A 17,183-nucleotide genomic window follows, 5' to 3' on the forward strand; every position below is an offset into this window, starting at 1 on the left:
TTTGTATACCTAAGATGTATATGGATATCAAAAATCAATTTTAACATTAATTGCTTCTTACACACAATTATAGCAATTCAAAAGAGTTTGGGATGCAAGGAATGTAGATTCAGGATTATACTTTAGAAAAATATTTTTCTAAAGTTTGACTCAGGAACTTAAAAAAAAAAAAAAAAAAAAAAAAAAAAAGCTGTACAGAAACTCCTATTTCCAAGTTTCTGTCAGTGAAGACTAAAGAAAACAATTAAATTACAATTACCAAACATACCTTTTTTGGAAAAGGCACATAAAATCTGAGCGAGATTGATAACTTCTCTATGGAATTTTAAACTACTCTATAGAATTCTATAGTGGGAATACCATTCTCTGCGAGATTGTCTTTAACGTGGTCTATTTTATAAAAAATATCCTAAATCAAATTATATGATTTTTGAGTAATATAGAAACTTATTTAATTTCTATAGTCTTATTGAGTTAAATCCTACAGGCCTCTTCCAGAAGGGCAGTACAGTGCTCCTTCTTATATAAAAAGATAATTTATCTGGTCAACAATTCTGTTTAACTATAATAAAAAATATATAAAGTGAAAAATACTTAGGCTCCAATCTTGCAAACACTGCTCTGTTTGCTTAACTTCAAAAGTGTGAGTAGTCCCATTGGCCCAAGTAAGCCAACTACGCCAATAACGTAATGGTCATTGGATAAAAACATTGCTTTTCTTCTTTGGCAGGATACACTTGAATTGTGCTCCAGGGAGACGGAGTTTAAAAGCATACTCTTTTCTCTGTGCTACTTTCATACTTGTGTGGCTGAGAGGCTCAAGTTTGGACCACAAGGCTGGAATCGAAGATATCCTTTCAATACTGGAGATCTCACCATTTGTGTCAATGTCCTCTACAACTATTTAGAGGCACACACTAAAGTAAGACTTAGTGGTCAAGTAACCTCTTACCAAGATTGTTCTGAATCTGTCAGTCTTGGATACTGAAGGAGTGGGACCTAATTTCTCTGTGCAGCTGTTATTAAAATAGCTTACATTATATGCATCTATTGCTGACTATGAAAATATACCAGATCAAAGATTTTTCAGCAGTGGATGCTTGAACTTCATAATATAGGTCAAACCAGTTCCACATCAGCAGCTTAGCGCAAAAAAAAAATGTCCTTCATTATGTTAACAAAAACAGTGGTTTACATGTGCATATATGCCAAATTCATTAGGCAGGTAATGAAGCATTTGCACAAATGTAATTACATACAGCAATTCTGACAGTTCATAACACTGCATTAATAATCACTACAATTAGTTCTGATGATGGAAGCAATTTACAACACGTCACATGTATAAATAATGGTGCATTTCCTGCATGTGTCATTATTATGTATTAAGGATACCACCTTGTTGTGACTTTCTCTGTAATGTTCCCCCAAGTGGAAGTTAAGGGTAGATGAGTGATTTTATTTCTAAGCGACGGCATATTTTACAGTTGTGTGGTTTAAATACTTGGTTAATGTCATTTTTTAAGTTCTGTAAATTCAAAGCCTGAATAATAGCAATGGTTATTCAGCATTTAATGGGGTAGATAGTAAGTAGGTCCTCTGATACCACTTCTTTCAATAGCTTAGACATTTCAGAGATCAGCAGAGGGTTTTTAAAAAAAATTTGACGTTACCTTCAATGACATACATTTACTTGTGTGTCCCAGTTTGTAGTCATTACATGTATTTGTTTGTTTTCCTTTTTTTCTTTTCACTGATGCTTTTTGCCAATAGGACATGAAATTGAATTTCCTTCATTTGGTATTCAGTGTCGCATTTGAAATAATTGCTTAGTTTTGTAGTGATGATTTAACAATGGTTCTTCTTCGAATGCTATCCCCGTGGGTGCTCCACTCTAGGTGACGGTGCTTCCCGGTGCTGTCGATCGGAGATTTTCGGTAGCAGTGCCTGGTTGGGGCGCACGCACCCAGATGGTATCTCCCGTCTAGTTGGAATCTTCCTGAGTGCGTGCGCCCCACACCCTTCTCAGTTCCTTCTCAACCGTCCTCGGCTGAAGACGGGACTCGGGGCAGTGCTACCTTCTCTTCCCTGATCTCTATAGGAAACAGTAACAAAGAACATAGGAATAATTATTAATTACTTTCCAGTTGTTTCCCTTCCTTTAGTATAGTTACATAGTTAGTTACTTAGTTTAAAAAAAACAAAAACAAAAAACAAAAAAAACCCCCTCAGGCTTCTCTCCCATTGAGATACTCTCCTCGGCCATCTCTAACTCATAATGCCAGGTTTCAAAAGATGCATCTCCTGTCAGGACTCCATGCCACGCTCAGATGGCCACTCTCATTGTGTGAAGTGCCTCGGGGACACCCACATCCCAGCGAAGTGCCTTCACTGTGCGAGCCTCAAGTCTAGAGCTCGTCATGACAGGGATCTGCTCCTCAAGATCATTATGATGGAAAAATCCCTGCAGCCACTGTCGGAAACGGGAAAGGTAGAACCCGCTCCCACACGCTCCCCAGCCAGATCTGTACTGGTGGGGAGCTGTGCTCCACCCTCCCTGGAGCAGAGGCAAGAAACTAAGCAGTCTCTCAAACGAGACTCTAACAAGAGTAGAGGGTCTCCGGCGAGATCCCTAGCCCCTGTGCTGACAGCACAAAAGACAGCTGCTTCAGCTTCTTCAAATGCCTCAGCAACCGCTCTGATAGAGCTTAGAGGCAGGGACCAGACCTCCCACGTGGGGAAGGCACCTGTTGATTCGGTCCCCTCAGCGCCGCAAACGACTGCAGTGCGGATAACTCACTCCTCTTTGGCACCGAGAGGGGCTACAGCACCGGCACCACGTTCCTCCTCTGCACCAGCAACGGCCGTGGTACCGGCAGCGCGTTCGGCTCCGACACCCAAAACGGCTTCAGTAGTCACAGCCTGATCAGTTTCAGCACCAAAAGCAGCCGCGGTCCCAGCAGCGCGCTCTGCCTCAGTGACGAAAATAGCTGCGGTGCCGACAGCGCGATCAGCCTCTGCACCGCGAAGAGAGTCGGCACCCAGCCACTCTTCTGCCCGCGCACCAGCAGCAGACCCCCTGCAGGGCACCTCTAGGCTCAACACAGCAGGACACTCTGTCACTCTCTCCTACTAAAGAGCTAGAGCAGAGAGCAGGCTTAGATCAGCCTAGAGAGCAGGAACAACAGCTTCTCACTCAAAGTGACCTTCTAATACCACCTGAGCCTCACTTTCCGCTCCTAGATACAGAGGACTCCTTTCTTGATCTGCCACTTTCTCCACCTGAACTGGCTTTCACCGACGGTGACCTTGAGCTACAGCAGCAAGCGGAGTTCTCCCCTCCTGCTTCTCCTCCACAGGCACCTTTACCACCTCAGGTCACAGTTCAAGCCCAGCAGCCTCAGTTTCCCTATGTTGCCCCCCCGTGGGCGATGCCTGGGTTCTCCTACCCCATGCCTTGGCCTCAGTGGTACCCGTGGCAGAATCCTCCTACCAATCATCTTCCTTCGGTGCCTCAATCTCCTGCTCCATCCACTTCCAGGTGCCTGAGCCCCCTCCTAAGACTGGGAGCTACGCACCATATCCTGACTCACCTAACCCTAACTCTCCATTAGCCTCAGATGAAGCCATCCTCCCTCCACCTCCACAGACCGTGGACGACTGCAAACAATTTCAAGAACTTTTCAGGAGAGTTGCACTCAGTCAGGATATCCCCTTAGAAGAGGTTCAGGAGAATCAGCACAAACTCCTCAAAATTCTTCAACCGTCTGCGCCCTCGAAAATCGTGCTCCCTATAAATGAAGCACTCATGGAGCCAGCTGACACCCTCTGGCAAACTCCAGCTTCTCTAGTACCAACTTGTAAGAAGATCGAACGTAAATACTACGTTCCTGCAAAGGACGCAGACTTCCTATTTTCTCATCCACCACCGAACTTTCTTGTCATTGATGCAGTTACACAGCGAACTAAACAGTCACAATATCAACCAACCCCACAAGACAAGGACCTTAGACGCCTTGATGTCCTGGGCCGCAAGTTTTATACATCCTCTACACTACAATTCAGGATTGCAAACTATTCTGCTCTTCTTGCCAGCTATGATTTTGATAATTATAATAAGCTTCTCGAATTTGCCTCATACATCCCAGAGGACAGAAGAGCAGACTTCAAATCAATCCTGTCTGAGGGACAACTGATTTCCAGAACGGCCCTACAGGCATCCTTAGACATGGCAGACACAGCAGCCCGTACCACTGCAACTGCTGTGGTTATGCGCAGATCCTCATGGCTCTCTGCGTCAGGCATTCCTAAAGAGCTCCAGGCCAAAGTGGAGGACCTCCCCTTTGATAAGGACAAACTCTTTTCGAAAAAAACTGATGAACTCCTCCACGCCATGAAAGATTCAAGAGCGACACTGCGCACCCTGGGCATTCACCCATCACTTCCCAGGAGACAACGATACCAGCCATACCAAAGACCACGCACACATCAGTACTATCGCCCTCAATCCAGACCATATGACACAACTAGGAATTGTACTAGACCTGCCAAACGCAGACAAAATCAAAATCAAGCCACCACCTTCCGTCCACCAGGCAATAAACAACAGTTTTGAAGCTTTGGTCGAGGGTCTGCATGACCACCCCTTGATTCCAACACTTACTTGTCCATTTGGCCACCACCTCCAGTACTTCCAACATGCTTGGCAGCGGATTACACAGGACCGCTGGGTCCTCTAAATAGTTCGGACCGGTTACTCCATCCCGTTCATATCCTACCCTCCTCCCTTCACCGTCCCTCTTCAGGGACCCCTCTCACGAACAATTACTTCGCACAGAAGTGGCACACCTTCTGCAACTAGGCGCAGTGGAACCTGTGCCGACGCAACATCAAGGGACAGGGTTCTACTCCCATTACTTTCTAACGCAGAAGAAAATCGAGGGATGGAGGCCTATACTAGATCTATGCCGACTGAACAAATTTGTGAGGACACAAAGATTCAAGATGGTTACATTGGGCACAATAATACCTGCATTGGATCCAGGGGACTGGTTCACAGCCCTCGACCTACAAGATGCTTACTTCCATATATCAATACATCCAGCTCACAGACACTTCCTACGATTCACAATCGGTCAGGATCACTTCCAGTACAGAGTTCTCCCTTTTGGACTCTCCACAGCTCCAAGAGTTTTTTCCAAGACCCTAGCCGTGGTTGTGGCTCACCTCCGCAAACACGGGGTCACACTTTTCCCCTACCTGGACGATTGCCTCATCAGGGGCGACTCCTATGGCGAGACACTTCAAGCCATGTGCTTCGCCATCTCCATTTTTCACAGCCTAGGCCTCCAAATGAACATTCAAAAATCTACCCTGATACCTACACAACAGATCGAATTCATAGGAGCTCATCTCGACTCAACCTCACTTCCATACAACAGATTCCTCGCTATCACGCAGCTCATACGTACGCTCTCTATTCGTCCCAGGATGCAAGCAAGAATCTGCCTACAGCTCCTTGGTCACATGGCAGCTACCACCTTCGTGGTTCAACACGCCAGGCTACGTATGAGATGCCTCCAGGGCTGGCTCACCTCCAGTTTCAAACCCAGCAGACATCCCTTAGGGATGCTGCTAACTCCTCCACCTCATGTTATAACTTCCGTACAATGGTGGACAAGTCCAGAAAACCTCTGCACAGGGGTTTCCTTCCAGCAACGATCCTCAACGCTCATGCTCACCACGGACGCTTCCCTGATTGGTTGGGGAGCACATCTAGGGGAACACAGGGCACAAGGCCGGTGGTCTGCATCAGAGACACATCTACACATAAATCTCTTAGAGCTCAGAGCAGTGAGGAGAGCATGCCTTCATTTTCTTCCCCTCATAAAGACAAATACCTGCGAGTCTTAACAGACAACATAGCATGTATGTATTACATAAACAGACAAGGAGGAGCCCGATCACATTCCCTCTGCATGGAAGCCATTCGACTATGGAATTGGTGCATACGACATCGAATACAGATCATCGCTTCCTACCGACCAGGCTGTCACAACACAACTGCCGACGCACTCAGCAGACACTTCTCGACGGAACACGAATGGGAACTGCACGCAGCAGTACTCCAACAGCTCTTCTCCCACTGGGGCATGCCGTCCATAGATCTCTTTGCCACGACTCGAAAACGGAAATGCCCTCTGTTTTGCTCCAGGGCGGGACTTGGGACTGCATCCTTAGGGAATGCATTCCTCATCCCATGGAACAATTGCCTCCTGTACGCCTTCTCACCTATCCCTCTACTACACAGGGTTCTTTGGAAGATCGCGGACGACAAGGCCCAGGTCATCCTTATTGCCCCGGCTTGGCCGAGACAGACGTGGTACCCCTACCTTCTCCGCATGTCCTCCCGTCACCCGTGGGCTCTCCCCAACTGACCAGACCTCCTTTGCCAGGACAACGGACGAGTCCTTCACCCCTAGCTCCAAAAGCTCCACCTCACAGCCTGGTTCCTTCATGGTTCCAAACCCATGAACTAGCCTGTTCCGAGCAGGTCCAATATGTCCTCTTGCACAGTAGGAGAGACTCCACTCGTAAAACCTACCTTCAGAAGTGGAGATGTTTCGCTCTTTGGTGCTCGCATAACCATTTAGCACCCAATAATGTGACCCTCCCTAACATTCTAGACTACCTCCTGAAACTAAAACAAGACGGACTCTCGATCAGCTCCATCAAAGTGCACCTGGCGGCGCTTACCACCTTCCATGACCTATTGGATGGGTACTCACTCTTTACACACCCCACCATTAAACGCTTTCTCGCTGGCCTGCAAAATCTTTACCCAGAAATTCATCCAACAGTGGCTACATGGAATCTTAACCTCGTTCTTCATGCCCTCATGAAACCTCCATTTGAGCCATTGGCTACCTCCTCTCACCTCCATATGTCCATGAAGGTGGCTTTCCTAGTTGCCATAACATCAGCAAGGAGAGCTGGTGAAATGAGCGCCCTCATGGCCCACCCTCCCTACACAGTCTTCTCCAAAGATAAAGTCACTTTGAGACGACATCCTAAATTTCTTCCTAAGGTGGTGGTCCACCTCAACCAACCTATATGCTTATCTACTTTCTATCCCAAACCTCACAAAACTCCGCAGGACGCAACTCTGCATACTCTCGACGTGAGGAGAGCAAATGCCTTTTATTTAGAATGGACTAAACCATTTCGCAAGTCTCCACGACTCTTCGTTTCCATTGCTGAAAGATCAAAGGGCACGGCTATCTCTAAACAATGTCTATCCAAGTGGATCTCTGACTGCATCAGGTCCTGTTACCGTGCGAAGAATCTTCAACCGCCCGACAACATTAGAACTCATTCCACTAGAGCCATGTCGGCATCCATTGCCTTCTTACACAACGTTCCCATTCCTGATATCTGCAAGGCGGCTACATGGTCATCTGAACACACGTTTGCAAAACACTACGCTCTCATGCAAGACACCACGGCAGACGCAATAGTAGGCCATACAGTTCTATCTTCAGTACTCCCTGCCGCATCTCCAAAGTCCCACCAACCTTAATGGGTACTTCTACACATTCACCTAGAGTGGAGCACCCACAGGGACAGCACTCAAAGAAGAAGAGAAAGTTACTCACCTTACAGTAACTGAGGTTCTTCGAGATGTGTGTCCCTGTGGGTGCTCCACTCCCCGCCCTCCTCCCCTCTACTTTGGAGTACTAGTATGATGCTCCATGGCAGAGAAGGAACTGAGGAGGGTGTGAGGCGCACGCACTCAGGAAGATTCCAACTAGACGGGAGATACCATCTGGGTGCATGCGCCCCAACCAGGCACTGCTACCGAAAATCTCTGATTGACAGCACAGGGACGCACCGTCACCTAGAGTGGAGCACCCACAGGGACACACATATCGAAGAACCTCAGTTACTGCAAGGTGAGTAACTTTCTCTTCTCGTTTAGAAAATGACTCTGTAAAATCAGCTTATTCCAACCCTTATTTTTCTTTACTGATAAATCTCCTTTTCTCTTTAGGCTCTGTTCTCAAAATAACTACTCATAAGCTTAATAAGTAGCTACTAGTAGCTGAAAGCCATGCTGTCATATGGGTATAATTTGTAAAGTCATGTGTGTGTTTAAAAAAAAAAATTAAAAAGAAGCCAAAAATGGCTGAGAATTTAAACATTGGTTGGTAACAGACCACGAATCTGAGCGGTGATTGAATCTAATGATATTCTAAACAAAAAGAGCTCTCAATGACACTTCTTTTTGTTTCCATTACTTCACACTGACTCAACAGACGTTGCTAGTTGTGTGGGTGGTTCTGTTGATTTGTGTGGCTGGCAGTTGAGTGCACAGGTGTGGCAGTTTGGCCAAGTAATCCACCATTTGTGCAGTCTCCCATATATAATCAATTAAACTGTTACCTGCAAATTAGCTGAAAAGTAAGGATGGTGATTGGTTGAGTTACTTCTGATATCATGCTTATCAATGGGCTAGTCTACAGTAGAAGTACATTGCTACATCTGGTGAAAACACTCTATGCTGGTGGGAGAGAGCTCTCCTGTTGGTGTCGTAAATCCACCTCTGCTTGAGGTGGTAGCTACACTGGCGGGAGAAGCTCTCGTGCTGACATAGCCCTGTCCACAGTGGTGCTTGGGTTGATGTAACTTGTCATTCGGAGGGGTAGCTTATTCACACCGCTGAGCAACGTAAGTTATACCAAAGTAAATGATAGTGTAGACTTGGCCTACGACTCTTATGTGTCTATGCCACACCGCCTTACTGTAGCTGTACACTGCCTGGGTATAAGCTGTAAAGTAAAAAATGGTTGAAAACTTAAAAAAAAAACTATATGGTAACAGACCACAACAACCAGAGATTATTCAATCTGGTGATATTTTGAATAAAAAGAGTTCTTGGCCATACTTGTAGCTGCCTCCATTGCTTCACATGGAGTCAACAGACATTTTAGGCTTCAGACGGACACACAGTGTGACATTCCTGGAATCTTATTATATAAATACTAGTTCAGGTGGGGGGTAGGAGAGAGAATTACTTAACGTTTCCTTTTGGTAGTATTGCATACTTTTTTCATATTAATAATTTGTGGGTGAGCAGGTTTCATACACATTGCATTGTGGCTTTATGGTCATTTAAAAATGTAGATACAGGAGGAAAAAAGGAGTCTTAAAAGCAATCAAACATAGTGTGAAGACAGAGCCAAATCCTGCTCACCTTACTCAAGGGGCTACTTGCATTAGTGAGTTAGATGAGCAAGAATTAACCCATGGAGCACAAAGTCTGTGTTGAAGACTGGGAGGCAGATTCTCAACTAGGGTAAAAATTGTCACAGCTTCATTGGTCCTATGACAATTTACACCAGCTGAGGACCTCATCTTTGGACACTTAATTCTCTTGTGGCTTTTAGGGAAATGGATTGGGTTGTGTCAGCTATGGGTGAAATTCCCTTCGCCTACACAAAGCCCAAGTATATGAACTCTCTCCAAGTGGAATTCAGAGTGGTTATGGAGACAAAATCAACACAGGACCCAGTTGCAGGGCTTCTGTTCAACCCACTCCTTCATCTACCACACTTGTTTTTCAAGTATATGGAATAGAACAGTGACCAGCCGTGTAGAGTATTGGAGCCGTTTGATCCTTCTACTATGTGGCCTGCTGTACCAGTATATGAGACCTTTCCTGTGGCATGCAATTGTGTAGGCGCCCCTGTGCAGCTGTTCAGCAGGTAAACTCCTCCTACAGCATAGCCCCTGTGCAGGACTTGAGTAGTGTGGAGGTTGAATTTCTCTCTCCATAAATGCGTCAGGCTAATTTCCTACACAGTACAATGTTAATTATGCAAACCTGTTATCCAAAAAGCCCTTTTATCCAAAACAGAGAACATGTCCCTGATCTCTCGTGATTACATTGAAGTTTCTCTCTTAAATCAGAAGCCTTGATTATCTAAACATTGTCAATGTCCCCCATGACATGTGGCTAATTGAGGTTATACTGAATTAGAATATTGTTATACTCTTCTAAGATGCACAGACTTTGAACAAGGTTATCTGGCACAAAGAGAAAAGGCAATTTCCTTACCAGCAAATACCAGTGCATTGAAATAAATATATAGTAGATTGAGGAATGTATTAGTTGCATTTTTGTAGCCAATAAGGAGAAAAACTTGTTTAATTTCAAGTTTATTCTTTTTTATTCTAAACCAAAAGTTGTTAATATTCTTCTTAGAAATATGCTGTTCAGCCTTTCCTGAGACAGTATGTAGCATAGTTTATTACATTCTGGTGACTTCTTTCTCTTTTTCATTCAGTTCAAACCAGTTTAAAAGGAGGGTGCAATAAGACTTTCACTTATTCAAATCCAAATAAACTTGTAGCAAGCACACTGGAATAGCTGTAGCTATTTTACTTGTTCGGGTCTGTCATATCATGCAACATACAAAGCCTATAATTAAGTTTTTATTTGAACTGTTAGGAGGCAAATACTGCCCCTGAGGGTGTAAAGGTTTCTGTCTGGAAAGGCTCATCACAAACTGGCATATCAAGGATAGCAAAGAGAGGCTTTGAATCTTGCTAAGCCAAATTTTTTAAAAAAGAAACAGTGGTTTCTTGAGTGAAATATGCTACTATCATTAATCAGAAGCTGAAGGTATGGCACTATGACCATAACCGCAATTAACATAACCCTCAAGCGATTTGGTAGTGATGGCATAAATATTAATTCCATTCTTACTGAAATTCTTGAATGCCTCCCAAATTCAAATAATCTAGACTTTTACTTTCTCAGCATTTTCTAGAGAGAAGATATTAAAAACTACAATCAGATAAAAGTTTTTGTTTTCGCCCTTAAAACAAACATAGTAGTTAGTAGGTTTCCTTCCAGTTGCTCATAAGGACTATGGTTTCAAAGGTCTGGATAGGGAAATACATATATTCATCAATGAGTTATGTTCTCTTACCTCATGTAGTGTTATTAAAATGTACTCTGCTCCTTAAAAGATTTTTATAAGGGCTAGGATGAAAATCATGACTTGTGGCTCAATTGATATATTGGTTTGCACAATTAGTGATTTTTAACTGTAACCCTGATATTTTTTAATCAGATATTTATATGTACACATATAACTGGAATTTAAAAAAAAAACACTCTGCAGTATCATTCTTTTCTAAATACAAAATAATGAGAGCATCTAATGAATGCAACTTCTCAGGAAAGTGTTTTGATTTTCTTTTGTTCCGATGAAGCATTTTTCCTGCATTATTATTCTGCGTGACTTTGGTTTGTCCTTTGGAATGCTGAGTTGTTTGTTTAATTATGCATTCCATTATCTTCGGTAGGTTCTGTGGGAAGATTTGCGTTATCTCTTCGGTGAGATTATGTATGGTGGACACATCACTGATGACTGGGACCGCAAGCTGTGTCATATGTATTTAGAGGAATTCATGAGCCCAGCTATGGTAATTTTTTATATATACCTAAAGAGCTCTACTTTTTAAATATTACAAGAAATAAAATATTTTATATTTAGTTTTAATACATTAAACATCATGATGAATATTTGATCTGATTTGCTAAGAGCTGAAGCATTTTGAGGTGACACTCAGCCCCACCCCATCCATACAAAAATCTTGTATATCTGTCTTGGAATAAATGATCCAATTTGTAATGAGTGCAGTACTTCATCACACAAAAAAATCGTCTGCAAGGCTTTTGTAACTTGGTATATTGCTTACTTAAGTGCTTTTGCAAATACTTGTAGTTTAGCAACACGTATTAAGTGTTTTGTAACAATACTATATAGTGTATAGAGTGGCCAACTGAACTGCATTCTGAACAGTGCATTTAGGTAACGGGTTTTCCTATTAAAAATTACTCCCTCTTTGATGCACTCATGTTTTGAAAACTCTTGGTGGGGTAGAAAAGCTGCACAATTGAAAGATACTTCAGTGATGTCACTACCAAGTGACACACGTACCAGACACCCAAGAAACTACACTTACTTGTCTTTTATATTTTCTTTTCTTGCTCATGAAAAGAGAAGAATGGCTTTCCCTCCTTTTCTGGTGTTTTCAGAATATGAGAAGCAATAATAGACCGACTATACAGAAAAGAGTGGTGAACAAATTTTTTAAATGACCTTTACACTTTTATTATTTTGCCTTGTCCAAACAGCTTATGGGTGGGGGGGCAGGGGAGAATTAACATGTAAGCCTTGAGCAGATCATTTCTAGAGCTTGGATAACTTAGGGGAAATGCACTTTTCACCCTTGGCACTGCAGTTGAAGTCTGCCTTGAAGGTTCTAAGTGAAATGAGTGTGCTTGTGTCTCCTCAATCCCTAATGAGGAGGTTTTCATATGTCAAAAAGCCACACTCAGTTTAATACAATTGGTAGTCACTATTCAGAAGAAGATGCTGGAGTTAGTTACCATGGAGATGGAAGGATAAACACTACTGTACTTCTGACCTCTGCAGAGGCTGATTTCTCCAAATGACAGCTGAGGTCATGGGGTTAGTGTGGGAAGCTCATTCTGCTGTTCCTGCTCTGTGTCTAGCCTATGGATAAGTAAAGAATTACTGTTTCCAGCCTAGGCACTCCATTAACCTTCACAAGCCTGAACTTTCATTCAAATAATTGTAAAATAAATATAGGTGGTGAAACCTGAGGAGAATCACTGGTATTTGTATGCCCTTTGGAAAGTTTAGGTACCCAACCCTGAGTACAGATCCACTGATGTTTTAAATAATGAGATGATACATTTTCAAGCTTTTGCTGTAATAGGACAATGTTACTCCCCTAAATTACCAGAGGAAACAAGAACTCTTTTATTGACTGGCAGCCAAATAAACACAAACAGATCTGGCAACAAATAGATTTAATCAGCGTGGGTGTCTTTTTATGTTTAGCTGGAAAAGTGACTTGTCTTTACTTATTGGCACTCCTTGTGAATTCATTAGCTGCAAATTTAATCAATAAGGCAGGGTGGCGTGAGTGTTGTACTGAGATTTTGCCTTATGTTGTATGTGGTGGTTGGCATGTGACCAAAGACAAAGAAGCAATGGGCTCCCACTATAAACCACAGCTTGCAGTGCCCTGTTATGCGTATGAATCTGGAAAAAATACAGTTAGACCTATTTTAAGTGCCCACCAAAGGACAGGTCTTCACTACCGGCCAGATCGGCGAGTAGAGATCGATCCACTGGGGATCGATTTATTGTGTCTCATCTAGACACAGATAAGTCGATCCCCGAACGCACTCCCCGTTGACTCTGGAACTCCAGCTCGCGAGAGGTGGAAGCAGAGTTGACGAGGGAGCAGCAGTGGTCGACTTGCCGCCATCCTCACAGCCAGGTAAGTTGACCTAAGATGCACTGACTTCAACTATGCTATTTGCGTAGCTGAAGTTGCTTACCTTAGGTCGATCATGCCCCCTCCCCCTGAGTGTAGACCAGGGCAAAAAGAGACTAGACAATATAGACTAAATAAGAGAGTACCCTTTAACTGAAGGTAGAATAGAATTTTACTGGAAACCTTAGATCTATTTTAAAGTGGTACCTTGAGATGATCATTGTAGGTGAAGTCTGTAGTTAGGGTTGCCAAGTTTCCAGTTGCAGAAAACCGCACACCCTTTCACTGCCCCTGCCCCACCCCTTCTCTGAGGCCCCGCCCCCATGCACTCTATCTCCCCCTCCCCCCCATTGTGTGCTCTCCCCCACCCTCGCTCACTCACTCATTTTCACCAGGCTGGGCAGGGGGTTGGGTTGCGGCAGGAGGTGAGGGCTCTGGCTGGGGGTGCAGGCTCTGGGGTGAGGCCATAAATGAGGGGTCTGGAGTGTAGGAGGGAACTCGAGGCTAAGGGAGGGGTATATGGTGTGGGAGGCAGTATGGGCTCTGGGTTGGGGGCGAAGGCTCTGAGGTGGGGCTGAGGGGTTCAGAGTGAGGGAGGGGGGTGCAGGCTCTGGAATGGAGTTTAGGTGTGGAAGGGGGCTCACAGCTGGGGTTGGGGTGTGGGAAGGGGTGTGGGAGGGGGCTCAGGGCTGGGGCAGGGGGTTGGAGTGTGGGAGGTATATGGGCTCTGGGAGGTGCTTACTTCAAGCTGCTCCCTGAAATAGCTGGCATTTCCTTCCAGCTCCTAGGTGGGGGTATGACCAGGTGACTCTTTATGCTGCCTCATTCCGCAGGTGCTGCTCCCGCAGCTCCTATTGGCCGCAATTCCCGGAGGAAGCACAGGGGCAGAACACAGAGCCCCCCACAACCATGCCTCCACCTAGGAGGGGAGCTTGGGGTGGCGAGTTATATGGACCCGTGGTGCCCATGCTTCAGGAATATTCAGGGCCTCGGGGCCCGCCTCCACCAACATTCAGGACCGAGTCTCTCTCCCAGCTCTGCCTGTTGCCCCTGCATGCCTCTCTTGGAGCTTCTCCAGTCCCCGCCTGCCTCCCCCAGGTGATTTAAAAGGGCTTGGGGGGCCCCAGGCTGCTGTCACCATCACTGGCAGTGCAGTGGGGCTAAGGCAGTTTCCTGTCCATCCTTGTTCTGCGCTACTCCCAGAAGTGCCCGGCATGTTCCTGCAGAGTGTGAGTGTGAGTGTGTGTGTGTGTGTGTGTTACACCATACATTGCCCCTGCCCTGAGCACCGACTCCACAGCTCACATTTGCCAGAAACTGCAGCCAATGGGAGCTGAGGGGCAGTTCTTGTGAGCAGTGGTGCATAGAGACCTCACGGCCCCCCCACCTAGGAGCCGCTGCCAGAGGAGTGTGCCGGTCACTTTTGGGAGCCGCTTGAGGTAAGTGCTTCACCCTCTGCTGCACCCTAATCCTCTGCCCCAGCCCAGAGCCCAATCCCTCAATATTCCCGCACCCAAACTCCCTCCCAGAGCCCAAACCTCTCCTGCACCCAAACTCCCTCTAACAGGCTTCCAGTGAACTTAATTCCTGGCACAATGTATTTTTTTTTTTTAAGAACTGACAGTAACATTATTTATTCTCTTTTTGAAGCTTGAAGGAGAACTTGCATTGGCACCAGGTTTCCTAGCACCCCCAAATTTGGATTATGCTGGATACCATAAGTACATAGATGAAATGCTTCCGGCTGAAAGCCCAGTGTTATATGGACTCCATCCCAATGCTGAGATAGAATTCTTGACAATGACATCAGAGAATCTTTTCAAAACTCTTTTGGAAATGCAGCCCAGGAATTTACTTGTAGGAGACGAATCAGGACAGTCTCCAGAGGAAAAGGTAAGGTGGTGTTTTTTCTTAATCATGTTTCCCATAAGAATGCTTTTCATAGTACCAGGGGATGCCACTAAAAACAGAGCATTTATCGTATCACATTATTTCATTGAGATAGTTAATTTCTGATGATGGGAAATTTACCCAGTTTACCACAATAAGCTCAGCTATTATAAATAACAACAACAGGTCACATTTAAACTTAGTGTAACTTAGGGTTGCATCAGGGATGAATTTGGGCCCCTAAATAAAATAAGAGAAATGTTTAATTTTTAATGGAAACCACTGATGCCATTTTCCCTTTGAATGAAAGGTGGGGTGCCAATGAATAAATCAATCTTCATCTTTTTTTTTTTAAAGAGCAAAGAAACACTGACTTAGAAAAACATAATGTTAAGATTTGTCTGGTTCTGGTTTTCTTCCCCTTTCCTGCCATTTTCCATAAATTGTCACTTAGGAAGCAGGTAACATTTTACCTTGACAGCTAGTTCAATTTTTACTTTAAGTGCCTGGTACTGATGTGGTTAAGATCAGGCTTCAATTCCCAGCTCTGAAACAGAGTTCTCATGTGGTTCTGAACAAATCATTTAGGGGAAGATTTTCTGCTGTGTCCAGCTTCCACTGAGTGCAGCCAAGTGGGGGAATGTCAGGAAGCCACTTATGGGCACCTGATTTTTCTGCCATAGCAATAGTCTCTTAGGGCCTCTATGCCAGCTGGGGATAGCGAGAGCACAGTATGCTTCAGCCAATCCCCCTTTCCCACAGTTCCGTGGAGATGCAGCAAGAAGGTCTAAGCTTGCTGGCGACTCTCCCTCATAAGGGGTATCCCTAGCAGGGGACTTGCAGGAGGCTTCTGCTCTCTTTGGGCCACCTAAGTAGTGCAAATAGAGCAGATGTGGGAAGGGAATCTGCCCCTCAAACTTTTTGGGCCTCAGATCTCCATATGTGCAACATATATTTAATAATGGGATTGGCATCATGAAGGGATAAACCCTTAAATCCTTAACTGGCAGTCAGATACTGCAATAATAGGGGCCATATGAGCACCTAGATAGAGAAAGCTCTTGGTGGTGCTATATGTGCTGATACATTATGCAGTTCTATTTAGTGTCAGGAATAACCCAGATATTTTCATACACCCAAAATTGCTCCCACTAGAAATAAAATGACTAGTTTTAGGCATGGCTGCAAAGCAGCATGGAGTAGTAACAGAGTACATGCAGAAAGGAGTGAGATGGGTAGGACACATAAACAAGTAATGACAAAGGTGCACCCCAGTATTTTAACTTCTTGGCATTAAGAATCAGGGTTTCACAATATGTCTACACTACGGGATTATTCTGATTTTACAGAAACCGATTTTTGGAAACATTGTATAATGTCGAGTGCATGCGGCCACACTAAGCACATTAATGTGGCGGTGTGCATCCATGTACTGAGGCTAGCGTCGATTTCCAGAGCGTTGCACTGTGGGTAGCTATCCCATAGTTCCCGCAGGCTCCCCCACCCACTGGAATTCTGGGTTGAGATTCCAATGCATGATGAGGCAAAAACAATGTCGCAGGTGATTTTGAGTAAATGTCATCATTCAATCCTCCCTCCATGAAAGCAACAGCAGACAGTAATTTTGCGCCCTTTTCCCTGGATTGCCCAGGCAGATGCCATAGCACGGCAACCATGGAGCCAGTTCAGCCTTTTTTCACTGTCACTGTATGTCTACTGGATGTTGCTAACAGACGCAGTACTGCAGTGCTACACAGCAGCATCCCCTTGCGTTTTGCAAGTTAGCAAAGACAGTTACCAGCCATACTGTACTGTCTGCTGCTTTGCAAATTGACAATGACAGTTACCAGTTATACTGTACCATCTGCTGCTGTCATGGGTGCTCCTAGCCAGCCTCGGTGAGGTCGGCC

The 17,183-nt window shown here is 44.7% G+C and overlaps 1 protein-coding gene across 13 annotated transcripts in view; it reads left to right on the top strand.

Moving 5' to 3' along the window:
- DNAH11 (dynein axonemal heavy chain 11) overlaps nt 1-17,183 on the top strand; it is a 296,073-nt gene that overhangs the window by 266,435 nt on the left and 12,455 nt on the right. For all 13 annotated transcript variants that reach the window (XM_030550733.1, XM_030550734.1, XM_030550737.1 and 10 more), the window contains 3 exons: nt 731-922; nt 11,374-11,493; nt 15,034-15,276. In XM_030550733.1, coding sequence (XP_030406593.1) covers nt 731-922; nt 11,374-11,493; nt 15,034-15,276 — 555 coding nt within the window. The remainder of the gene's footprint in view (nt 1-730; nt 923-11,373; nt 11,494-15,033; nt 15,277-17,183) is intronic.

The sequence above is a fragment of the Gopherus evgoodei genome, chromosome 2 (genome assembly GCF_007399415.2).
Source record: "Gopherus evgoodei ecotype Sinaloan lineage chromosome 2, rGopEvg1_v1.p, whole genome shotgun sequence".
Classification (NCBI taxonomy): Eukaryota; Metazoa; Chordata; order Testudines; family Testudinidae; genus Gopherus; species Gopherus evgoodei.